Source organism: Lolium perenne, chromosome 5 (genome assembly GCF_019359855.2).
Source record: "Lolium perenne isolate Kyuss_39 chromosome 5, Kyuss_2.0, whole genome shotgun sequence".
Taxonomy (NCBI): domain Eukaryota; kingdom Viridiplantae; phylum Streptophyta; class Magnoliopsida; order Poales; family Poaceae; genus Lolium; species Lolium perenne.
The window spans coordinates 260,536,106-260,558,455 of record NC_067248.2 but is presented as its reverse complement, the minus strand read 5'-3'; the positions used below and the strand labels follow the sequence as shown (position 1 = coordinate 260,558,455).

General features: G+C 49.7%; 1 protein-coding gene across 2 annotated transcripts; it reads left to right on the top strand.

The window, feature by feature from the left end:
- The first annotated feature begins 231 nt into the window (after positions 1 to 231).
- Positions 232 to 21,617, top strand: LOC127325920 (nudix hydrolase 23, chloroplastic). Of its 2 annotated transcripts, XM_071820499.1 has the most exons (8): positions 232 to 283; positions 19,118 to 19,363; positions 19,471 to 19,602; positions 19,874 to 19,950; positions 20,367 to 20,502; positions 20,595 to 20,735; positions 20,837 to 20,895; positions 21,106 to 21,617. In XM_071820499.1, the coding sequence occupies exons 2-8, from the start codon at positions 19,184 to 19,186 to the stop codon at positions 21,164 to 21,166; spliced, it is 786 nt and encodes a 261-aa protein (XP_071676600.1). In that variant the 5' UTR covers positions 232 to 283; positions 19,118 to 19,183; the 3' UTR covers positions 21,167 to 21,617. The 2 variants fall into 2 exon arrangements, with proteins under 2 accessions (XP_071676600.1, XP_051208711.1); XM_051352751.2 differs by lacking the exon at positions 232 to 283 and having other exon boundaries at positions 19,007 to 19,363.
- The last annotated feature ends 733 nt before the right edge of the window (positions 21,618 to 22,350 follow it).

The following is a 22,350-nucleotide window of genomic DNA, read 5'->3' as shown; positions in this document are numbered from 1 at the left end:
CTGTAGACCAAACCCATCTAAAAGGTCCAGATGGATTGGAAACGAATAGAAAAAGAAAAAATAGGCACAAATATAAAACGTGCCACGCCATCGTGAGTTGTTTATCCACCGTAGCGGCCCCATCGACCACCTCACCTCACCGGTGGCGACGCAACCCGCCCCGCCGCGGCACCCAATAGACAACAACCACCCAGCCTAGTCACATCGACACGGAGCGCCCCGCCGACCAAGACGACGTGTTCCGTGGCCGACCTCACTGCGCACCCTCCCGTTCCGCCTCCAGGTCGCCAGAACAAAGATACTAAGCTGACTAATCTGATATTGGGTTGGGCTTTAAGAATCTATAGGCATAAAAATCATATTCCATGGCCCAACTTGCCCCAGTGTAGCTTTGCTAGTGGACGAAATCACGGTGGAGCATTCGGAACAAGCATAGGACGAGCTTGTCTCCTCACGTGGTCACGCCACAACGACCAATCCTGGTGCTAAGCGGGACACGCACCTCCCTTACTCCCTCCTCTCCCGATGTGTCGTGCTAGCAGTGCGGCGAGACCCCAGTGATGTAGAGTGGTAGAGTAAACATCGGGACGTTCTTGTTGCATGAGGCCTTCGAGCACCACTAGGGTCGATACTTCTATAGCCTGCAATGGCCACACCTACTCGGGGATTTGGAGCCAAGGCGAGACACCGCCGAAAGATGCAATTCAATACTATGAGCACATATCCGTTGCCAATCAGATATTTGGACCTCAAGAACATGGAAACATTTTTGCCTGTTAGTGAAAGAACCAACAAATTATTAATGAGAAAAGTAGGAGGAAAATCTACACATCTATATATTCATGACATCTAAAATAGATAAATATATATTATATCAGTCTATGTCAAGATTTTGGTTGACACATACGCTCTAGTAGTCTAGTGTTATCTACCAAGATATTGAAGAACACAAACTGACACGAACATATGAAAGTGCACGATAACACTTATAATAATATATATGGAAAACAAATGTAGGTGTTAGCTAAAGAAAACTATTAAGCCAAGAAGGAATATGATTTTCATTCCTTTATTTTGGAGAATTTCATTCATTTTCTTATCTTTAAGGGAGATTAAATTTAACAGAAACATATTAACAATGTTAGAAATGAAAATAAAATACAGACAAAGGTTTTGATCTGAGATCATTCGGATGTAGTGCAAATGCATTTGACAAGCAACATTTAACATTCCATATAAGTATTTTGTATCATTGGTTTACTGTTAATTATGCTAAGAAAAAGAGATATTATGGAATGTACATTTAAATTGAAAGAATAAGCTACATACAAGTAAAACAAATTAGTATAAATGAGTGAATATTTATTCCAAACTTATCTTGCATATGTTGGACCAGATTTTTGAATTGCAAATATTGCATATGAATAAATATGGTCTAGGTACCTCGCCCGTATGGTTGTGGTCTCCCGTCACTGGGAAATCTCCGATAAATCCAAAACACCATGGATCTCCTCTTAGGCCCTGCTGTTCCGTCGATCTTTGCAGATGCCATAGGCGCAATCCAGAAAGAAGACAAAGGTGTGGGTCGGGGGAAGCCGTGGCTTATGGACCATGTGAGCGTGGATGGATGTAAGGGTCGGAGATGATGTCCCTCCACAAATTTTACACAGTATAAATGATGAGGCTGCTCCTCGGTAATACCCACCATGAGGGGCTTGGGTTTAGAGAAAGGCGATGATGAAGACTTCGGGAGTGAGGTGACACACGACGTACCGAGGTTCACGTCCCCGTGGTAGAGGATCTCTACGTCCTGCTAGCAATTCAGTATATAATAATATGTGTACAGGGGGCCGCCGTAGGTGGAATTGTATCTAGTCTAGTTCTAATATGCGGGTTGCGATGTCTAGCCGTACCGTGTGTATGTTTTATGTTTTTGAATATCATCTAAGGGGTCCCCATGCCTGGCTTTATATATGCAATCAGGCTAGGGTTTACAAGAGTCCTATTAGAATACGTATTGGAGTCTTCTTTCTTGTTGTTGTGGGTATACTTCATGGGTGTACCATCGACAGTGGCTAGATCCGGCAAGCCCGGGTGGCCCATAGACGGTGATGAGGCATGCGGCCCATCGGGCGGCCCAGTTGCTGTTGATCATGAAGGAAGAAGTCCAGCCCAGGATCAGCAGGCCGGATCCGTACCGACCTAGGAGTGACCCGGATCCAGGGAGGCCCATGAGGAACCCGGATCCAGTACGACGTGTATGGAAGGCGGATCCGTGACGTGCACGGCAAGATATTGTACCGTAGCTAGGCTGTCTGTAATCCGGCTAGGACTCTCCATGTAAACCCTAGATCCGTGCGCCTTTATAAGCCGGATCCCGGGAGCCCTAGAGACACAACCACAACTCATTGTAACAACGCGAAAGCGCCCAGATAATTCCAGACAAGCAGCAGTAGGCCCTGTCATCGTGCAGGTGTTCCGAAGCTGGGTAACTCGCGTACCACCGTCCCGTGTGCACTCCGCCCTATGGCCCCTACTTCTTCTCCCCCTCGTGAGGATCTCAATGAAAGCACCAGATCATGCAGCCTGGACGGAAAACTTCGAGAGACAGGATCGCGAGATTGCTGCCACACTCGAGCAGGTCAAGAGCATGAGGGCTGAGTGGGAGGTAAAGATGACCTACGCGCAGGCGGAGGCCGATCGAATTGTTAGAGAAGCAATTCCGCCTCGCAGAATACCCTTCAACACGCCCGCAGATCACCAGCCGCTGGAAACTCCAAAGGACAACATGCAGAAAGCTGCGGAATTGCTGAAGAAGAAGGACGAAGAAGTTGACATCAACTATCTCCGCACACTTGTCGCTTCAGCAATGCAGCAGCAGAACAAGGCAGATACTTCGCGCAGGTTGGAATCCAATCCGGATAACTGTGTATCTACCGCGCAGAAGGACGATGAATCGCACACCGGATCCTCGGAGCGCAGAAGAAGGGCCAGGGAGCACCCAAATCCGATCCCCGTTCCGTCACAGACGCCTCCGTCGGATCCAAGGAAGGGAAAGGACGCGATGTACTCCGGAAGAGACAAATACCGCAACCCCTCACCTCCACCCAACGGTTACCCGCGACCCCCTCGCCGCCGTAGTCCAGCCGGAAACACCAGGCCCATAGGGCATGGTGCGCTTGTTATCCGCGACAACGTGCTGCCAAGAAACAGAAACAGGGAGCGCTCGCCGGAACCTCGCCGGAGTCAGAACAATGTTCACGAGCCCGAGCCCAGGAGGAGTCGGAATGAAGACCGCGGTCCAGAGCCTCGCCGGAACCGCGATCCAGAACCTCGTCGGAGCCGGGACCCGGAGCCTCGTCGGAGCCGTGACCGGAGCCTCGCCGGAACGACCAGGGCAGCCAGCGCCAAGGCGAAGGCAGCCACAGAGCCGGAATCAGCACCAGGAAGGCGAGAGGAGATTCGGATGGCGGAAGCAAGAAGTCGGACCGCCCACCTCGCAGGTCTCCTCACCACCACCTAGCGGTGGCGGCGGAGGTGGAGGCGGAGGCAATGGCCGGAGATCTCGCTCTCGCTCCAAGTCTCCTCGCCACGGCTCGCGCGACGCGCGGGGACCGCCTTAACGAGTCTGAACCGACTACATTGGTCCGAAGTGCTTTGGCAGGATGATTCGAGAGGAACCAAAGCCAAGGATGAACCTCAAGCTACCCGGAAATCTGAAGCATTATGATGGCACCGAAAGGCCGGATACCTGGATTGAGGATTACTACAATGCTGTAACCTTCGCCGGAGGAACCCCTAACATCGCCTGCCGCATGCTCCAGCTTGTACCTTGTAGGTCCAGCCCGGATCCGGCTCGGCGACCTCGAGTAGAACTCCATCTTTTGCTGGTTCGACCTGAAGAACGCTTTTGAGAAACACTTCAGGGGCACCTACAAGAGACCTGCCACAACAAGCGACCTACAGGCTTGCATCCAGAAGAAGGGCGAAACATCAAGGAATTTCCTCACCCGATGGTTGGCATGCAGAAACGAGTGCGAGAACGTTGACAACCGCACAGCAATGCACGCCTTCATTGGGGGCTTGCAGCGAGGAGGATTGCTGCGACACAAGCTAACCTGCATGGTCAATGCAAATCAACCGACGTTGGATGACATGATCACCATCGCTAGCGATCACTGCCGCCGATGACGACGCAGCGGTGATCTCGCAGCCACGGCAATCCCCACTGCACCAACAAAAGAAGAACCGTGACAACGGCGGCAGCAGCAGCCATAAGCGCAAGAACCACGATGACCGAGAAGAGTGGCGGATCCGAGATGGTCGCCATGGCGTTTCAGCGCGGAGGTCCAGGAGGCGGAAGAGGACGCGGACGCGGAGGCGGAGCCGGCAGGGTCGGCAGCATACCTCCGAGGTCACCGCTGCCGGATCCCGCGCACCGCAAACCTATGAGGAGTACAGAGACATGCCCTGCCCGGCCCATCTCGGATCCGGTTACGGGAAGTCCACTCATACCAACCGCAGCGCAAGTGGGTCAATGATCTAAAGAACGACCCGGAGGCCGGATACAAGCGCGCCGGAAGCACCGCCCTCGCGGAAAAGGTGGCAAGGGCAAGAACAAGGACAAGGAGGACGATAGTTCCGAGGCGATGGATGAGGATGATAACTCGCCGGATCCCAAGGCGGGATCCGCAGGAAAATCCAACCCATTCGACAAAAGAGCGTGGGGGCTTACCACACTTTCCTCGGAACCCCAACGTACGCGCCTCCAAGTCAGCTACCGGATCCTGAACGCCATAGTTCCGGCTGTGCCGCAGTACGTCAGGTGGTCGGAAATCCCGTGCACATTTGATCGGAAGGATCATCCCGCAATTGTGCCGAAGGAATGCTACGCCTTGGTTGTAAGTCCCCGCATCGATGGGTATGACTTCTCCAAGTGCCTCATGGATGGTGGAGCTAGCCTGAACATCATGTACATGGAGACTCTAGAGCGCAGGAACCTCACTAAGGAACCGCTCAAACCCAGCAACAATGAGTTTCATGGCGTGGTTCCGGGTAAGAAGGCGAACTCCCTCGGCAGCATCACACTTCCCGTGGCTTTTGGCGATGTTCATAATTTCCGCGAAGAAAAGATCACGTTTGAAGTTGTGCCCTTCAAGAGCTCCTACCACGTCATCTTCGGCAGGCCCACCTACCACAAGTTCCACGCAAGAGCGTGCTACATCTACAACAAGCTCAAGATTCCGGGTCCTAAAGGTATGATTACCGTATCCGGAGATTACAAAAAAGCTCATGAGTGCGAGTTAGGCGAAGCCGCCTTCGCAGAATCTGTGATATCCGGAGAAGAGCTGAAAGGCTACAGAGCCGCGGTGGATCCGACTGAAATGCAGACCACCAAGAAGCAAATCTCCGAGCAGAAAACCTCCTTCAAGCCCGCGATAGAAACCAAGAAGCATGACCTCATCCCAGGTGACTCTTCCAAGCAGGTTTCAGTCGGAGCCAACATGGACAACAAATAGGAAAGAGCACTCGTCGAGTTCATCCGCGCCAACAAGGATTTCTGCGCATGGCAACCTTCGACATGTCCGGAGTACCTAGGGAACTCGCCGAGCACTACCTCAACATAAATCCGGGGCCAAACCGGTGAAGCAAGCTATGCGACGCTTTGGAGATAAGAAGCGCCGCGCCATAGGAATGGAACTAGCAAAGTTACTAGAAGCAGGTTTTGTAATAGAAGTTATCCATACCGATTGGGTCGCGCATCCCGTCCTGGTACCCCAAAAGAACACCGCAATACTAAGAATGTGCATCGATTACTCTGGCTTGAACAAACATTGCCCGAAGGATCCGTTCCCCTTGCCGCGCATTGACCAAGTCATTGATTCGACGGCGGGGGCGGAACTTCTGTGTTTTCTTGATGCGTATTCCGGGTATCATCAGATCCGGATGAAGGAATCCGACCAAAAGGCGACTTCATTCATTACCCCCTTTGGTACTTACTGCTATGTTACTATGCCTTTTGGTTTGAAAATGCAGGTGCTACTTACCAACGTACGATGCAGCGGTGCTGAAGGACCAAATTGGCCGAACGTGCACGCTTACGTCGACGACATCGCGGTCATGACCCGGAAAGGATCCGACTTGATCAGCGATCTCACGAAACCTTCGACAACCTCCGCAGGTACAAGATGATGTTGAATCCGCTGAAGTGCGTCTTTGGCGTGCCGGTAGGAAAACTCCTTGGCTTCATAGTCTCTCACAGAGGCATTGAGGTTAACCCGGAAAAGATCAAGGCAATCCTGTGCATCAAAAGGCCAACTTGTCTCAAAGATGTGCAACGACTAACTGGTTGTGTCGCGGCAATCAGTAGGTTTGTTAGCCGTCTTGGCGAGAAGGCACTACCTCTCGTACAAGCTGAAGAAAGCAGACAAGTTTGTCCGGGATGATGCGGCCGATGCAGCTCTTCGAGGGTTGAAGGAAATACTTACCTCCCTCCTATCTTGGCAGCTCAGCAGAGTCGAGCCAATGCTCCTTTACCTGGCAGCTACCAACAAGGTCATCAGCCTCGTCATCGTGGTGGAGCGAAAGGAAGAAGGTCATGAATATGACGTCCGAGACCTGTCTACTACATTAGCGAGGATGACGGAATCAAAACAGAGATATCCTCACTTTCGAAGCTAGCTTATGGCGTGTTCCTAGGCAGCGGAAGCTGAGGCATTATTTCCAAGAGCATCCGATGTGATCGTGAGCAAGGCTCCGCTGTCAACAATTCTCAACAACGCCGACGCAACAGGACGTACGGCTAAATGGGGTATCGAATTATCCGCCTTCGACATCGCTTACAAGCCAAGGACTGCGGTAAAATCTCAGGTTACGGCAGATTTCGTTGCAGATTGGACGAAGCTCCGGATGCAAGTCCGGAGCCGGAACCAGAAACATGGGTCATGCACTTCGATGGATCCAAGCAGCATCAAGGCTCGGGAGCCGGAGTCACCCTGAAATCCCCTACCGGAGAAGAACCGCAAGATGTTCTGCAGATCCACTTCGAAGCTACCAACAACATGGCGGAATATGAGGCTCTACCGCACGGTTTGCGCATCGCTAAGGAAATTGGGATCAAGCACATCATATGCTTTGTGGAGATTCCGACCTGGTGGCACAACAAGTAGCCGGAACCCGGAACGCCGAAATTCCGTCATGGCGGCCTACGAGACGAAGTTGATGAGATTGCCAAGAGCTTCCTCGGATACGAAGTCAAGTACGTCGGAGAGACGATAACACGGCGCGGACATGCTATCCAAGCTCGGATCCGGCAGGAAACCAATTCCGCCTGGCATTTTCCTGGAGCATCTCCGGATACCCTCGATTAAGGGCGCTAACCGGAAAACCCGAGAGGTGGCGGTGTCTCCGGCTAGGGAAGTGATGGCTATCATTCCGGCTTGGACCCAGCCTTTCTGGACTACCTCATCGATCGAAGTTGCCAGAGGACGAGGTCCTCGCACGACGGATCGTCGACGAGCAAGAACCTACACAATAGTTGATGGACAGCTCTACAAACGAAGTGCGGCAGGGGGTATTTCTTAAATGCGTCTCCAATCAAGATGGCATTGAAATCCTCGGAGAGATCCACGCGGGGACTGCGGGCATCACGCCGCTCCCGGATCACTCGTTGCAAAAGCTTTTCGGTTAGGTTTCTATTGGCTTACAGCTAACGCAGACGCTGAGCAAATAGTCAAGACCTGCCGAGGTTGTGAGTACTACGCTACTCCAGCAAACGCTCCGGCCAAGAGCTGAAGACCATACCTATCACCTAGCCATTTGCGGTGCAGGGGCTGGATATGGTTGGTAAGTTAAAAAGATCATCTCTGGCGGTTTTGAGTACCTCCTGGTCGCTGTTGACAAGTTCAGCAAATGGATCGAGGCTAAGCCAGTGAGAAAAGCCGACGGTGCTACGGCACTAAAATTCGTCTGCAGCCTCGTGATGAGATTCGGCATCCCACACAGCATAATCACAGATAATGGCACGAACTTCGCTCAAGGAGAATTGAGGGATTATTGTGAAACAATGGGGATACGACTGGACCTCGCATTTGTGGCTCATCCACAGTCCAATGGTCAGGTTGAAAGGGCTAACGGCCTAATATTATCAGGAATTAAACCACGCCTTGAAGGACCGCTGCGACGAGCAGCTGGAGCTTGGGCTGATGAGTTGGAGGCTGTTCTGTGGAGTTTACGAACTACCCCTAACGAGATCAACGGGTTTACCCCTTTTTCTGGTATACGGATCCGAAGCCGTGCTTCCTCCGACATCATCCACGATTCACCGCGAGTTTCCGCCTACAATGAAGAAACAGTGACGAGGCCGGACAGCTATCTCTGTGGACCTGATCGAGGAAGCTCGGAACTTAGCGTACCCGAGAGATCCGCCATCTACCAGCAAAAGCTCCGACGTTATCACAATCGTCGAGTTCGGAAACGCTCCTTCATGGCAGGAGACCTGGTCCTCCGCCTTCGACAGGTGAAAGACCATAAGCTGCAATCTCCATGGGAAGGACCCTTCGTCGTTAGCAAAGTGCTTCATAACGGGTCGTACTACCTTGTTGATTTCCGTGAGCTAAGGGATAGACCTGCTAACTGGCACCGGAAACGCAAGCGTGAGGATCCGGATGACATCTACGATGAAACAGATCGCCCCTGGAACATCGCACAGCTACGTCCTTTCTACACTTAGCATATATTTTCCGAGTTATAAACTCTGTAATAGTTATACATGATCAATGAAATAAAGCTTCTGGTTCACTCTTTGAGTCTTTTACCTCCTTTACTTGTTCATTTTAGATCGTGTATGTTTTTTCCGACTAAAACCGCAGAGCTGGATATTTCCGCCTAGGCGTGTATGAAAGTTGTGATTTTCAAAATCGTCCTTTAGGACGTAAGCTTAAGTTTTCTGATTAAGTTGTTATCTGCTGCAAACTCGTGGATTCCTAGTAGCGATTTCCGGCACCTATGCCTGGGGGCTTGTTTCCGCGGTTATGGACGGACTGCCATTGGGCTTCGTCGCCGCTGACGAGCGTTTCCGGCTAAGGTTTTCCGGCTCGTGGAAGGTCAAGCGAGCAAGCCGGAAAATAACGAAGTCAGCACTTGCTTTCCGACATAAAACGAAACATGCACATAATATTTAACGGATAGCAGGATAAGTGTTTCCGCCCCATGCATTATCGTTTCGTTCCTAGCTACTTAAGAATTTAGTCTTATTACAAACCCACTCCGGGGCCAAAATGATGCAACTTGTTTCAATGTTTCAAACAGGAACTCTACTCGGAGTCCTCCTCTTCAGATTGCTGGTAGCTGGAGCCGTCGTCGCTGCCACCAGATCCGGCTTCAGAGTCTTCTCCAGAGTTTTCTCCGGAGTGCTCGCTGCTGGATCCGGATCCTTCCCCATAAAACTCTGGCTCGCCTGCTTCCTCCTCTGCATCGGAAAAACCTTCGGGCAGATTGTGCTTGTTGTACCAGAACGAGTGATCCACTCGCCTGACGAACAGCTCTTCATAGCCTTCAGTTTCCGCGAGGAGGGCACTCATGTCGGAACTCTCGGGGGCTCCGCGTGCAACTTGCGCCAGGTTGAGTGAGGGGAAGAAAGCCTTGCAGGTGGCCAGGACTAAGGAGGCGGCTCCGCGCGCTGAAGACTTCGCGATCCTTCATGAACTCCGGCACCTGTCGCATAAGTTTGGTCATCGTGTCGATGACTGTGGTTTTGGCCTTCTTTAGCCGCAGAGCCGTGGCAATCCCGCGACAAGCTCCAAACAGCGCATCAATTGAGATCCGCACTTCATCATACGCCTCCGTCCTCGTCAGGTTTGAGTCCTTTGTCCACTCAAAGCCAAGGCTTGCTGTGAAAGAAAGAGGTTCAGTTCCGTCAGAGAAAACATGCAAGGTGGTCGGAGCAACGACGCGGAAAAATGCTTACGGAAGATAAGCTTGTCAATGGCTTCCGCCTCCGCTTCTGTGGCTTTGTTCTTGGCAATCGGGGAGAGCGCGCGGCCTTGGCTTCTCTCCAGCTTGTCGATCAGTTCCGCCTTCTCACGGGCGTGCTTCTCGGAGAGCTCCTTCCTCGCCTCAGTCTCTTTGCTTGAAGATTCTTTCATGAAGTTTTGGAGGGACTCGTTCTCCGCCTCAAGCACCTTGACCTTGGCGGAAAGTTCATCAAGCGAGGAATGCTTGGCAGTTTCTTCTGAAAGCAGAATTGAACATGTTATGCACCCTGAACAACTGTCAGCGCAAAACAAAAAGTGAAGATCCGGATCTCGTACCTTGAAGTCGGGTCTCAAGCAGCTGGATAGCCTTTCGGCTATTTTCCGCGTGTTCGCGCAGTCCCTCGATCTCCTTGATTTGCTCCAGCACGTGAATGCGCAAATCTTCGTGCAGTTTCCGCGTGGGTGAGAAGCAGAGAGAGTCGGATATTAAAATCTGGGGGGCTGGCAAAGATTTCGAAGACTTGGCGAAGATTTCAAATTTCCGCCTAACAGTACATTTTGAGAAGCATCGGCTAATACATGTTACACGGAACTATATCACCCAATGCTTGGGGGCTAGTATTACCTGCCGCACTTCCTTGTGCTTAACGAAAAATTCCTTCAGGCTGTCCTCCAGTTCCGCGAGATAACCCACCTCTTCCTCCGGCTTCCCCCATACCTTGTTCAGCATGGCGGAAACTTCCGCGTGACGCTCTGCGAGTGTAAGTTTTTGGAGGGATGGAGTTGGCTCGAGGTTGACGCGGATCGCATTGGTAACTTGGAGGAGCTTGGCCTTTTGCTCTTGCTCCTCATCAGTAGGTCCCGCGAAAGCGGAACTTGGTTGATCTGGTGGAGGCACGGGTGAGGAGGTCCTGCGGGCGGAGTCGCCATGGTGGGCAGGGTCTTCCGGAAGGTCATCGAGGTCAATGATGTCCTTCGGATTTGGCTTGCTGGCAGATGAAGCCTTAGGCGGAACTTCCACCTCAGGAGTGATAGGGAAGGAAGCCGGAGATGGTTTGACTTTCTTCTTGATGACCCTTGGGGCCTTGGGAGGTTGGCTTCCGGAACTTCAGGAAAAGTATACAAGTATAAGAGCAAGTGTTAAACCAGAACTTGGGTCTCGGAAGAAGACGCTTACCGGAAGGCTTGAAAAAGTGCTGGATGGCGAGCTGCCCTTTGTTGCTGGTATTAATCAGCGCGAGGCGCTTCTTTTCCGCCTCAGCTTTCCGGGTAGCCGCGATGCTGAGCGTTTCGCGGGGCGTTTCGTAAGGGCTGGAAGGGGCTGGTTTCTTCCTCTTCGCGGGACGTGGAGCTTCAGGAGCTTCCGCCTCTGACGTGGCCTCCGGATCCGCGTGGCCGGTGGATGGGACTCGGAGGAGAGTTCCGAGCTCATTTTCCTCAAGCGCCTCGAGCTAGTTCAAAATTACACTTAGCAAAAGTTTGAAGAAAAACGATAAACCAAAGTCAAGACGACGTACCGCAGTTCCGGTTCCCTCCGTGTGGATGTCTTTGTTGCATACGTGAACGTGGAGTTCACGTGGGATTTTGATGAGGACCCGGATCCTCTTGTCGATGGCGTCGGCGGAGAGATTATCTTTGGTGGCGCGCATCGGATCGTCGCGCCCTGTGTATTCAAACATCGGGCGGTCCCTGTCTGCAGGCGGCTGGATCCGCTTCGTGAACCAGGAAAGGGTTAAATCCTTCCACTGTAAGCCCCTCCTCCGTGAGCTTGCAGATCCGCTGACAGCCGCGGGTCAGCTGTGGCGAGTCGGAGAAGTGGGGGCGATGCGTCCAAGACGGAAGCTCGGTGGCGGGGCAGTTCTTGAAAGGCGGTAGCTTCTTATCGCTCGCGGGGTCGGAGACGTCCTTTAGATAGAAGAAACCCAGGACCAGTATCTCGCGGATTCATGGCGGTCGGTGGGGGGATAGACGCGACCCGGGCGGATGATGAAGGTGATAGATCCGCAAGTCGCCAACTCGGAAGTTTGGCGGATCTTCTCCTTTTTGACAGAGAAATAGTATTGGAAGAGGGGAAGCTCTGGAGTTACCCGGAGGTGACCTTCGCAGAGAGCGACGTGGTTGCTGATGGCGAGCACGCTGTTCGGAGATATATTGTGGGGTTGGAGTCCATACGTCTTCAGAATCTCCCGGAAGAAATCTGAAGGCGGAAATGAAAATCCGCGCTCCACCAGTGCCTTCGTCACCACCATCTCGTCGTCCCTTGGAGCCGGAGCTGGTTCATCTGGAACTGTCCTCCAGCTTCCGGGTTGCAGGAAGCCCTCCGACTCGAGATTCTTCAATTCCATCTCGGTGGTGGTGCAGGGCCACCACTTCCGCTTTGGTTCGGATTCGCGCTTTCGAGCTTTTGACTTCTTGGCAGCTTCTTCGTTTGCTGCTCCGGGCCCGCCCTGCAGGTTTTCTCCGGGTGCGCGGAGGTCCCCTCAGTCTCCTTGCCGGAATCCTTTGAAGGGTCCAGCCTGATGGGGACCTAGGGTGGAGGGGCGGAGGAAATTGGCGTCGCCATGATCGGTTCCGAGCTCGGAGGCGGAGTCGTCGAAGACATCTGAAGAAAAAGGTTGGCGGAAACTTTCCTTAGTCGGATCTCACTTCGTCTTCCCCAAGTCTATCCCTACCAACTACGGCGCGAAGTTTGAGCTCGAGGCTTTACCGTAATGGCGCGTGCGGTGGTCGGAGTTGCCGGCGGCGAGTTTTTCCGCGCGGTGGATCGCCGGAGTTAAGAACACGAAGAACACTGCGGCGGAGGGCTCGCTCCGGCGATGCTCCGGCGACTTTCCGGTGGTTTCCGGCGCGGCGGAGGAATGGCTCTCGGGCGGCGCTCGGAAGAGAGGTAAGAAGGGGGTGAATGAGGTGAGAAGGGGTCGACGGCTGATATTTATAGGCAGAGGGGATGAGATTCGTGTTCCGCATCCTGTGGTCGGAACGCAAGCGTCGCGCCGTTGGATGCGTGACACGTGTCCCAAACCCTAGCGGTAAAAATGGCTAGAGATAAGTTACCGCGCGGATCGCGCGAAAATGGCGCCAGAATTGGCGGAACCGTTTGAGTCTTTTAAGATTCCGGGTAAGTGCATGAAGATAAGTTGGCTCTTGTTCGCGAGCAGGGAGTAACCCGGAAATGTTCTTTGGAACGTCGATGGATGAAGTCCCGCAGGATGAGAGCATTTTCCGGCTATAAGTTGGAAAAAGAATAAAATGCAAAGTTTGAGCTCTTCAAGTTTCTCCGCGTTGCCGACGATGCCGGAAACCTAAGGAACAAGCATGGCGGAAGCTGCAGGTGAAACTCGGAGAACTCTGGGGGCTACTGTTGTGGGTATACTTCATGGGTGTACCATCGACAGTGGCTAGATCCGGCAAGCCCGGGTGGCCCATAGACGGTGATGAGGCATGCGGCCCATCGGGCGGCCCAGTTGCTGTTGATCATGAAGGAAGAAGTCCAGCCCAGGATCAGCAGGCCGGATCCGTACCGACCTAGGAGTGACCCGGATCCAGGGAGGCCCATGAGGAACCCGGATCCAGTACGACGTGTATGGAAGGCGGATCCGTGACGTGCACGGCAAGATATTGTACCGTAGCTAGGCTGTCTGTAATCCGGCTAGGACTCTCCATGTAAACCCTAGATCCGTGCGCCTTTATAAGCCGGATCCCGGGAGCCCTAGAGACACAACCACAACTCATTGTAACAACGCGAAAGCGCCCAGATAATTCCAGACAAGCAGCAGTAGGCCCTGTCATCGTGCAGGTGTTCCGAAGCTGGGTAACTCGCGTACCACCGTCCCGTGTGCACTCCGCCCTATGGCCCCTACTTCTTCTCCCCCTCGTGAGGATCCCTCCTCCGAGGTACCGTCGATTAGGCAACGACACTTGTAGTCCAAGTCGATATTACGTGTGGATCCAGCTTGCCGAGTCCTTGTGCTAGTCCATCTTCATAATCTGCAATGGGTAGGGCAATGTCGGGTACCCGAAGGGTAACGCCCACAACGGTAGCCCCCAAGTGTTCGGCCGAAGTGAAGCTTCGGGTAGGGACTAAAGTTGTCATCGTCTGACTGTCTTGATTTTCTGTTGAATCTTATGCTTGATGTAGAGTCGAAGTTATTCTTTATTGGGTGCGTGGCTAGCGCTCCAATTGGAGTAGCCCCCGAGTCTATGAACGGGTGCTTGCAACCGTGCGTACAAGTTTGTACTACTCGAAGAGCTTGATGTTGATGTCGACGTCTTCAAATTATTCCATCATCCGATACTTTTATATCTATCGGTTCTTCAAAACGGTGCAAGCTACGAGAGAAGCCAAAGAGCTGGATTGTTAGAACCTTCGGGTCCGATTTTTTTATCAACGATGCTTCCATCTTTTTATCGGGTGTGCGGCCAGCGCTCCCGATGGAAGTAGCCCCCGAGGCTGTAGATGACTATGAGGTAGTCATGTATAGAGTGTAAAATGCTGAGTCAGGTAGCGTAGACTTTTTCGAGTTCTGAGAACATTTGGATGGTTTTGATAATGTCGATGATTTTGATAATATCACGGAGAAAATGATGATTTTGATGATGTCACGGAGAAATCGATAATTTTGATGATGGCCCAGAAGAGTCGATGATTTTAATGATGTCACGGAGGAGTTGATGATTTTGATGATAGCCCGGAGGAGTCGATGATTTTGATGATTTTATGAAGGAGTCGATGATTGGTCCGCGACAACACCCGAACGTAGGGTGCGCTGTAGGCCTGATAGACTCAAAGAGTCGTGTATTTTTGTTAATCATCGACGGCAACACCCAAACATAAGGGTGTACTGCAGGCTCGACGGACTCATTGCATCTTATTGAGCCGTGTATTTTTATAAATCGTCGGCGGCAAAACCCAAACATAGGGTGCACTGCAGGCCCGACGGACACATTGCATCTTACTGAGATGTGGTTTTGTTTGCATGGCACCGGCTACAACTTTAAGTGATCAAGTCATGTTGCGAGCTCGGCGGACGCATTGCATCTTACTGAGCCGTATTTATTTTAGAATTACGTCGGCAGCAGCCCCCGAGTCAACAAGGGAACCATATGCACGATCGACTCCACAGCTCTTGGTACTCTATGTTTGATGTACCGGTGTGGGCCTTTCTTGGTTTGTATCGTTTTCATCATCTGCAGCGCTCGCATGTTCCATGAGGCTTTGATGAAAACGATTTGTACTTTGTCGTATTTTTGATGGTCCTTTGATTGTCATCGATTGTAGCTCTCGCATGTTGCCCGAGGTTTTGATGAAATCATTGATAGTATAAGGATTCTTTATGTTGTCTTGAATTCCAGTGCTCCCGATGGGAGTAAACGCAATAGTCGAAGATATTTCAGGAGTCCCCGAGTAATTTCAGCTCTCCCGAAAATGCATCGGGTCAATATTATATAAAATGATATCCATTGAAGATTACAGACAATGAATCCACTGATCCGAAAGTGCATCGAGTATTACTATATAACCATAGAAGATAAATCCATTGATAACCATAGACGATGAAGCCACTCATCCGGGAGAAAATAATCCACTGAGCCCGAGAAGATATATCCAGGGCCGAAGAAGATAAATCCACAAAGTAATCAAGTGTATTTGTAGTAACGATGTAATGGCGCATCCCCGAGTGTCGGGTATAGCGACACTAAATAATAATTGATTCTTGGAAGAGGAACACTTAGCTCGGTTGCGGCGAAACCAATGTGGAGGCAAGTCGCATGGTGGACGCAGTCGAAGTAATTGCGCAGTAGAAATAGTTGATGTGGCGGCGTAGTTGAAGTAGTCGCACGACCAGAAATAGTTGATGTAGCCGCGCGGCGCCTGGCCGGTGTGGCCGATGAAGAAAACACAATCAATGTGGCGGTTCTGCGACAGGTAAGCACCCAAATCATATCGAGTCCGCGATGTCGGGTCCGCGTTAGGCGAGCCCCTGAGTACGACGAGTGCACGATGGCTGGTGGGATCGACCGAACAGAGTAGTCGAAACTTTGTTTCAATCTGCAGTTATATTGTAGTGTGCAATTCATGCGCAAATAATAGGGTAATGAAAAAATGACGTTATAATATTTTTGGCACTATAGTATCCTATACCCTCTATCCTCGGTCACCGGCTCGCCCGCGATCTCTGTCGCTTAGTTACCACACCACCCTCAAAATTGATACTCTGATAGCGATAAGCCTCAGTGATGGAGAAAAAGTCTGGACCGCTCGAAAGGAGGGAGGCAGGCGGCGGAGGATTCCAGCGGCGTTGGCTCCGATTTGGGGATGGGGAGCTGCTGTCGGGGAGCTGCTTTACACCGACCTGGTCGGTGTATAGCAGCCACCGACCACCCTCCCCAGATCTTTGTTGGGCCGGCCCAAGATTTGCTGAGACTGGTTTGCTCTGGATTCGGTGCGGACGGGCCGGCCCAAGTTTGTTTTTCTTTTTTCCTTTCTCATTTTTTCTCTGTTTTAAATCTGAACAGTTTCAAAATTGAACAAAATTCGAATTAAACGATTTTTGAATTTGAACAAATTTCAAAAACTGAAAGATTTTTCGAATTTGATTTTTTTTGAAATTGAACGATTTTTGAATTTGAACAATTTTTGAAATTGAACGATTTTTCGAATTTGAACAAATTTTGAAATTGAACGCTTTTCGAATTTAAACAAATTTTGAAAATTGAACGATTTTTAAATTTGAACAAATTTCGAAAATTGAACGATTTTCGAATTTACACAAATTTCGAATTTGAACAATTTTCAAATTTGAACATTTTCGAATTTGCAAACTTTTTGACTTTGAACATTTTTGAAATTTGATTTTTTTTTAGTTTGAACAAAAAGAAGAAAGAAAAACAAAATAACAAAGAAAACAGAAAAGAAAAAGGAAAAAGGAAAAAAAATAAAAAAAACAAAAAAAGAAACAGAAAACCGAAAAAGAGACAGTGAACTGGGCCTGGCCCATACCCGACCAGGGGGTGTGCGGTGGCCCATAGCCACCGACCTGGTCGGTGTATAGGTTTTCCCCTGCTGTCGAGTGGCGAGACGAGCCAAGTGTGATGCGCGTCGGGCCAAAAGGGGCCAGTCCCTCACATGCAGCCCAAAACGGTGGAGCTTGTGCACGGGTAACTCTGTTGGTCAACATATGGGCCTGCTACGGCATAGGCCCATAAGCCCAGACGTCCAAGCTAACATTTTGCATATTATCTCTTTTCGTTGAATAAAAGGCTTTATCCGAAATGGTGTGCCACCTACACACCACGTTCCCCTCAAAAAAAAAAAAAAACCCTACACACCACGTGTATGCATACTGCAGCATCAAAGAAAATGCCCATTGGCATATTGTCGCTATGGCGGCAACACTCCCTATTGCTAATTTATGTGATCCAAGACTGTAGGTTCAAAGCATATTAATCAACAATGTTGTTGCAAATTACTCAGCTTCCTCAAAACAGGTTTTCACCCCACTATATTAATACGGAAAAACAACACCGTACAATGAACAGAAGATCCGGAACACAAAACAAAGAGCTAGGGCAGCATCGAGAACAGGCCCAAAAGAAATACCACCACACTGCAATATACAGTTCTACTGGTTCGTAATTTTAACTAGGAGTAGTAAGGATAGTTCTTCGCACTCCTCCCGAAAGATTGAAAGATGTTTCTTACAACCCTTCCTCCTGGGAGTAGTGTATACCTATTCTCCAAACCACTCGTTTCGCTTGCTCAGATGAATACAAGTAGTATATTGCCTATTCTCCAAAATCTCGTCTCCCTTGCTCATATGAATACAAGTAGTGTATGTCTATGGATGTACACCTTCAAAAAAGGCTCTCGTTTCCGCAGCAGCTCCACACCTTTCATGATCCTCCTTTAAATATACGGGCTCACAGGGAAATATTTAGTTTAACACACAGTCAGGGACTCCGAGTCCGCTAAAATCCACCACATCCGAGGCACCAAACCATACAGGTCATAAGAAAGTTGTGAAACATAAACTTATAGCCATTTCACACGGAAGGACGTTAGAATGTTTGCAATGAAGCACATGGGAGTATAAACAGAGCATATCTTGACCAGGATCATATGACTCGAATGAATCTGCCACACATGAGCATATGCTGCAAAGCCTATTACAAAGTGCAAACAAAAGCATGCAATCGTTTCATGTAGAAGAACAGCAGAATGCTTCGAATGAATGACGAGATAAACACATGATCTCTAGAAAGGGCATTTACATATTGACCTACCAAATGGAGCAGTCATCGACATATGGTGTATCTGCTTCGAAAGAGAGAGAGAGAGAGAGAGAGAGAGTTGAGGTGGGACTGGACAAAAGTAGGGCGCAAGGAGACCGGCTTTTTAACAGTTTCTTGGCACACAATGAACCGTGTGTCGAACAAGAGCCCATGATCAAACCCTCGTGGAGGTAGGTAGGGTTTCTTTGAAGTTTTCTACTTTTCCGTCTAAAAGGAAGTGACTCAATGTATATTTATATCCAAAGTAAATTGAATCGCTTACTTATAAATCGAGAAAGTGTATATCTTACTCGATGCTTCTACGGGTTGCTCCGAGAACGGATGTATTTCACTCGATGTTCCAACGGGTTGCTTTATAGTAGTATAAAAATTATAAAATAATGCACAGAGATAAAAGAGAATTAATCTATGGTTGGATGGTTAGAAGGATAGTGTCACCCCCAGCTCACCAGAGTTTAAATTCTAGATTTGACACTTTGATGTCTCATAAAGGTAGGATATTCTTCCGTAGAAGACGACGTTCTCGTTGATAGCGAGATGCTGGATTAGTTATTTTGGGTCTCTTGGAGGTGCTTGTAAAGGTATGAGGGTAGAGGTATGCACACCTACGTGTGATTGTACTGTGTTTTGAAAGAAAGAAAAGTACAGATAAAACGTGCCACGCCATGGTGAGTAGTTTATCCACCACACTGTTCGCATCGACCACCTCACCTCACCGGTGGCGACGCGACCCGGCCCGCCGCGGCGCCCAATAGCCAGCAGCCACATCGACACCGCCGACCAAGCCGACGTGTTCCGCGGCCGACCTCACCGCGCGCCCACCCTCCCGTTCCGCCCGCCTCCACCTCCAGGTCGCCGTCCTCCCTCCTCCGCTCGCCACGCCACGCCACCAACCTCGCCCTACTAAACCGCGCGCCATGCTCCTCCTCAGATCCCACCACCTGCTCCTCCCCCACGCCGCCCGCCTCCTCCTCCGCCGCGCCGCCGCCGCTCCCCTGCCCCGCACCGCCGCCGCCGCCCGGCTCCGCCCGCTCCGGATGTCGACCTCCAATTCCAGCGCCAGCGCCAGCTCCCCCGCCGCCCCGTCGCCCCCCGCTGTGAGTCCCGCGTCTTCCTCCTCCTCCCCAGTTCCCCCGTATCGGTACGCAGGCAGGAGATAAGGTGCGGTGCCCGGGCGTTGACCCCAACCCGGTTCCCTACGCAGGTGCCCAAGTCGAGGATCCCCTTCTGCCCAGCCTGCGGGAGCCCGACGAAACTGGCCGTGCCGGACGGGGACGAGAAGATGAGGGCCGTGTGCTCTTCCTGCGGGAGAGTCCACTACGAGAACCCCAAAATGGTACGGACCGAAGACCAACATACCAGTGGCTGTGAATCTTCAGAGTTCAGATATTTGCGGATATGCATCTTGGATTTTGAACCTAGATACCGTAATAGTTTGCTTGATTCAAATGCCAGCTGCTTCCAATTTCCGTTGTATAGGCCTGATTTTTTTTCCATGTCTTTGCCATGTCGTCGTTCAACTGGAATAATGCATGTAGTGAACAACTGGTGTAGGTGTGTTAGCTTTTGCTGTTCGTTTTTGGCATTAATCCGTGTCGTGTTTGTAGGTTGTTGGGTGCCTTGTGGAGCATGAGAACAAGGTCCTTCTTTGCAGAAGAAAGATTGAACCAGCTTATGGCCTTTGGTAAGCTGCTTTTGAGTTTTGGCCGTAATCAGGGCTTCTGGTGCTGTCTTTACCATGCTTGAGAGCTGTGTGGATGTACTATGTTTACTGTTAATCTTTTTTTTGGTCTATGTATCTAGTGTCGAAACCAATTTTGCATCACCAATTTTGCATCCACAGACCACAGTGAAGCGTGTGCAGGACTGTTTGCTTATAGTATTATTGATAGTGTAAAACTATAGAATTCATTGTTATGATTTTGATGTTTGTAGTGTGGTTGTTACCTTGTTCTTAAGCCCAACAGTGCTCTTTTTTTCTGATGCAATGTTCACTAGTACCATGTTTCCAATTCCTTTCTGCCATGTTCTTGCAAACAACTAGCAAAGAGCATGTGATTTGGTGCTGGTTAATCATTCTAATCAAGGTTGCATCAACAGGACTCTTCCTGCTGGTTATTTGGAGGTCGGAGAGTCTGCGGCAGAGGGAGCCTCCAGGGAAACACTGGAAGAAGCTTGTGCAGATGTGGAGATAGTCTCGCCTTTTGCTCAGCTGGATATTCCGCTGATTGGCCAAGTGAGTGAAAAGTAGCCTAGTCAAAGAGTTCATGCTTACCTCCATACACTACTAAGTTGTTTCTTCCTGTGTATTGTGATGCCATGCAGTAGAGTTACATTATTTTCCGAGCAAGAATGAAGACCCCAAATTTCTCACCTGGAGTCGAGTCGCTAGAATGTGCACTTTTTGCTCTGGATGATATACCATTCGATTCTCTAGCATTTTCTTCAATCATCGTCACCCTGAGAATGGTAAACCCTCCTCCCTGTTCAATCATCATATTCTCGAGCAAGCTCTAGTTTGTAGCCCTTTGACATCATAAAGCTTCTGACATGTATATGGACTGTTGCAGTATATTGAAGATGTCAAGTCCGGAAACATCAAATTCCATTACTGCACTATAAACAAGAGGTACCCATCACTTCTTTTGACCCTGTGGTCATTGTCATGATCGATAACCCTGTACCCTTTAACTACAAGTTCACTGAACTCGAAAACCTCTGCTGCTTCCTGCTTGCTCTTTGCATAATCATGTTTCGGTGACATCCTGTGCAACATTTTAATTGTGGGCCTGTAGCAGTTTAGTAATCAAATCTTAACTTGGGCTACTCACATATGCAGGATCGGAGCCGGAGCTTCAGACCTCCGCAGTTTCGATATCGACAACCATTTAGCTGTGTGAGCTTGTGCAAATTTCAAGGCTGATCTCGATGGATAATGTGATTTCTGTCACACAGCAACCCTAGGACATCGGCGCAGCAATCACATTGGTCGTTGGTTCAACTGGTCATGCATGGACTCATGGGTGGGGCCTTGTGTGGCCACGGATTGTTGTAGGTTGTTAAGCTGCTCCTGGAATTGTAAATGATTATGTTTCTTGAAGTGCCCTTCTTTTCACAAAGGATATCTTGAGCAATTTAGAAGATGGTTGCATTTTGATTTTATCAGCTTACCAAATGATTTGTATCATGGTGCTGCAAACTAAAATCCTGCATTGCGGTGGTAAGGGTTGTGATGCCAGCGGCAGTTTGAAACGAAATTCTGTAACTATTTCTTCCAACTGTTGTTGCAACTAATTCGAATACATAAGCGGTGGATTGCCATTTGAAAATGAATTATGTTGTTTTCTTCAACTGTTACTGCAACTAATTCACTTGCAAACATGGTCGATTGCTATTAGGGTATTCATGCGGATCCACGCTCGTGTTGGAAGAAACAGTTAGTTACAACAACAGTTTTGGACTGTGCTGCAGCTTGATCCACGCTTGTGAGTTCTGCTGCTGTCAGTTTGTTCTATAGATGATTAGAAGGCACAAACCAACTAAAAATATTATGGTGCCCATAACTTGTCTACTAGTGGTGGTTTACGATATGAATGAGCTTACCCTTCACAATTCATGCTTATTTGAAGCATGGAAGCAGATATTTTATAAACTGAAGATAATCTGTTGCTAATATGGTTGTATCTAGTTCTACATTCAGAGGAGTAGCCAGTATAGTATGCAGTGAACATCACAACTGGCAGCCAAATACTAACAAGGTTAAAAACTATAAAGAGCTTGTTCGGCTTGCATCATCTTGGGCTTGAATCAAAATACCAACAAAAACTTGTTTGGCTGCCATGGAAGCAGTTCCGGAATTCAATTGATAATTCTACAGAGGAAATTTCATCCTATGCCTAACTTTAAGTCCTTCCGGTACCAAATCATTTCTGTGGATTTGCCAAATGAAATGATAGTTGCCAAACGGGCTCTCAATGAAATAGCCAGTATGAATGCAGTGAACAGCACAACTGGCAGCCAAATACTCTCCAGCAAGATTAAAAACTAAGGAACACCAACATCACAATGAGAAGAGAGGAGCAAC

Bases quoted from the DNA above. Each gene is read 5' to 3' on its own strand.
- LOC127325920 (XM_071820499.1), top strand. From the start codon at position 19,184: ATGCTCCTCCTCAGATCCCACCACCTGCTCCTCCCCCACGCCGCCCGC. The intron at 19,951-20,366 runs GTAAGCTGCTTT...TTGCATCAACAG, and splicing joins GAACCAGCTTATGGCCTTTG to GACTCTTCCTGCTGGTTATT. The intron at 20,503-20,594 runs GTGAGTGAAAAG...GCCATGCAGTAG, and splicing joins ATATTCCGCTGATTGGCCAA to AGTTACATTATTTTCCGAGC.